The 3,216-nt window shown below is 39.3% G+C and overlaps 1 protein-coding gene across 1 annotated transcript; it reads left to right on the forward strand.

The window, feature by feature from the left end:
* Positions 1–1,116: 1,116 nt before the first annotated feature.
* On the forward strand, positions 1,117–2,736 carry LOC130496038 (uncharacterized). The gene is made up of 3 exons (XM_056987780.1): positions 1,117–1,277; positions 1,372–2,305; positions 2,387–2,736. Exons 1-3 carry the CDS (start codon positions 1,248–1,250, stop codon positions 2,581–2,583), a joined length of 1,161 nt encoding a protein of 386 aa, XP_056843760.1. The 5' UTR covers positions 1,117–1,247; the 3' UTR covers positions 2,584–2,736.
* The last annotated feature ends 480 nt before the right edge of the window (positions 2,737–3,216 follow it).

Consider the following 3,216-nt stretch of genomic DNA (forward strand, 5'->3'; position numbering starts at 1 on the left):
TATAACTAGTATAACCGAACTTCTTATAAATTATATAACTCGTACAACTATCAAAAGTATAATTAGTTTTACTAATACACCTGAGTATTGAATAACTAGTACAACTAAAAGAATGAAACTAGTTCAACTCGTATAATATGTTGTAAAACAGAATCAATGGAACTAGTATAACTACAACAACACCAACCACACTTCTTATAACTAATATAACTGGTACAACAATGAAAAGTATAATAAGTCTAACCAATACAACTGAGTATTTTGCTTTTGTTTTCCAGGTTGAGAGGGATATGACCGTAGAAGCTGACAGACCTGCTGGTTTTTTCTTCAATCCGAGCGACTATCAAAAGGGTTGCAAGCTCTCCTCAAGGTGCCGGCAACACGATTTCCTGACCATGCTGAACGCGGTTGATAAGTTTGATGCCTCAGAGAAGAGTTGGTTTCAGGATCATCCTCAGTTCAAGCATATATTCCACATGGATTGTACCTCAACAAGAAAAATGATGGGATTGTGGATGTTGCTACTTCGTACTATGCATACAGGAAAGGGTAGACAAGCTTGGTTTGGAGTAAACGGTGTTCCAGTTAGATACTCCATCAGGGAGCATAGCCTTATCTCTGGTTTATACTGCCACTCATATCCAGAAAACTATCAGAAGATAGGGAGCATGAAGTTTGCGAGAAAGTATTTTAAAGTGAAGAAGACAAAGGATGGGAAGGAAAAGGGTCTGCAAGTGACAGAAGAAGATGTCAAAGAGAAACTTCAGAAGATGAAGTTTGATGGTAGTGGCGATCGTCTGAGGATGTTGGTTCTTTACTTTTTGGCTAGAGTTTTAAGAGGAAGGTCAAAAGCAAATTACTTCATTGAGTATTTCCTTCTTCAAGCAGTAGAAGATCTAGAGTTTTGCACCAAATTTCCATGGGGCCGTTACACATTTGAAGATTGCATGAAAGAGATTTTTCATGTGAGGGATCATTTTCGTGATGGGATCCCAGAGGAGGCACAATGGCCATTTCCTGGGTTTATCAACCCTTTGGAGGTATATGAATTTCCTGGGTTTCATAAGCATATTTGTTATAATATAACTAATGTAATTGTGTGAAATGATGTGCAGATATTAGCATTTGAATGTATCCCTGTCCTTAGAGAAAAATTCAGAGAGCCTGTTCCAAACTGTCTTGATGGTTGTCCAAGAATGTGCAAATGGAGGTTCAAGAGGACCGGCACAACATGATTTCCACTTGACATGATTTATCGGACGCTAGGAGAGACAAAGGTAAAAGCTTATAATTTTTTTAAGTGTTGTTTATGTCATTTTCTTCAAGTTCATATTTAATTAAATGTGTAATTTGTTGTTGGTCATATTTCAGGAGATTATCAGTATTTTGGAACCAGTAGGATATGAACTAGACCTTTTGTATCAAATCATGGATGAAGGGACTTTTGCAGACTTGGAGCTGAAAGATGATTGGGATACGCCAGACATAGCTGTTGACAGTTGGAACAGGATCCTACTTCAACCAGGGAGTAAAATATTCTGGCCGGATCTATATGAGATGGATGTGAGGACCCGAGAGCAACAAGAGGAAGCAGGAGGCGAGGCAGGGGGAGAGGCAGGTCGTGAGAGATTAAGAGAATTAGAGGCAGGGGGAAATGCAGGTGTTGAGGCAGGGGGCGAGCCAGGAGGCGAGGCAGGTCGTGAGAGATTAAGAGAATTAGAGTTGAAGTTGAACAAAAGCATGGATGATGGATTTGCATTGAGAGACGAAACAATTCGTCTTCTGACAGCAAGAGTAAAGGAGTTGGAAGAAGACAAGATTCAGAGAGAAAATTGGTCATTCCAAGTTGAAACTGATTATGTTTCAGGAGGCAGAAGAAGGGAGGGCGAGATGCATGGTGATAAGGTGGGTGATAAAGAAGCTGATAAGGAGGATGGTGAGGGTGATAAGGAGGAGGGTGATGAGGAGGATGGTGATGAGGGTGATAAGGATGATGATGAGGCTGATAAGGAGGAGGGTGATGAGGAGGATGGTGATAAGGGTGATAAGGATGATGATGAGGCTGATAAGGAGGATGGTGATGAGGCTGATAAGGACGGCGAGGATGGTGATGAGGTTGACAGTGATGATGATGAGGCTGATAAGGACGGCGAGGATGGTGATGAGGTTGACAGTGATGATGATGAGGCTGATAAGGACGACGAGGATGGTGAGAAGCAGATTGAGGCAGAGGCTGAGAATGATGGTGAGAAACAGATTGAGGCTGAGAAGGATGGTGAGACAGCTGCTGAGAAGTTAGTGCAAGGTAAGTCATATTAACATATAATTTCAAATTATATTTTTAATGATGATGATCTAAGTCAGGATGTATTTTTGTTCAATGTAGATACTGAAGAGAGATTTGATGAGGATGGAGATGAGCAATCTACACTTCAGATTATGGCAGACACTGCAGAGAGATTTGAGAAGGCTGCTGCGGAAAAAACTGCTGCGGACAAGACAGATTCACAGGATGCTGGTGAGAGGCCAAAGAGGGTGTCCAAGGTTTCTCATTTGTTGAGGTCTCCTTTTACGCCAAACTAATTTGGTGAAATGTTGAACTATGTTGTGTTTTTGGAACTTGTATGTGTTTGTTTTAAAACCTAAAACGGATGAACTTGTATGTGTGTGTGTTTTAAAAACCTAAATCCAATCTTGTATGTGTATAATTAATTTGGTGGTTGAACAGGTTGCATTTACAGGTGGGGAGCAAGTAAAACTGCATAGTTGATGCCAAAAAATATAAAATTAGAATAACTAGAAAAACTAGTACAGCTAGTGTTGAATTAAAACGTGTAGGACTTATCTGGGAATCCACTTATCTGAAACACATTATGCACACAAAGTTGTTTTAGTTTTTTAGTTATACTGGTTTCTATGCAGTTGTACTAGTTTATTAGTTATACCAACTTGCACAAAGTTGCACTAGTTTATTAGTTATACTAGTTTGTACAGAGTTGTACTTTGGCAGTGGAACCTGAATATATTAGTTGTACCAAAGAAAAAATACCATAATCTTAGTTGTACCACTCATTTATGTTAACATGTGTTTGCCCGGATGTTTTGCCATCATCGCTATTGTGAAAGTACTTGTCATGTATGTTTTGCCAAAAATATGTGGACAAACAAGTTAACAAACCTTAAATATATAAGGTAGATTAAGCAAACTTTTGTGAT

This window comes from Raphanus sativus, chromosome 6 (genome assembly GCF_000801105.2).
Source record: "Raphanus sativus cultivar WK10039 chromosome 6, ASM80110v3, whole genome shotgun sequence".
Classification (NCBI taxonomy): domain Eukaryota; kingdom Viridiplantae; phylum Streptophyta; class Magnoliopsida; order Brassicales; family Brassicaceae; genus Raphanus; species Raphanus sativus.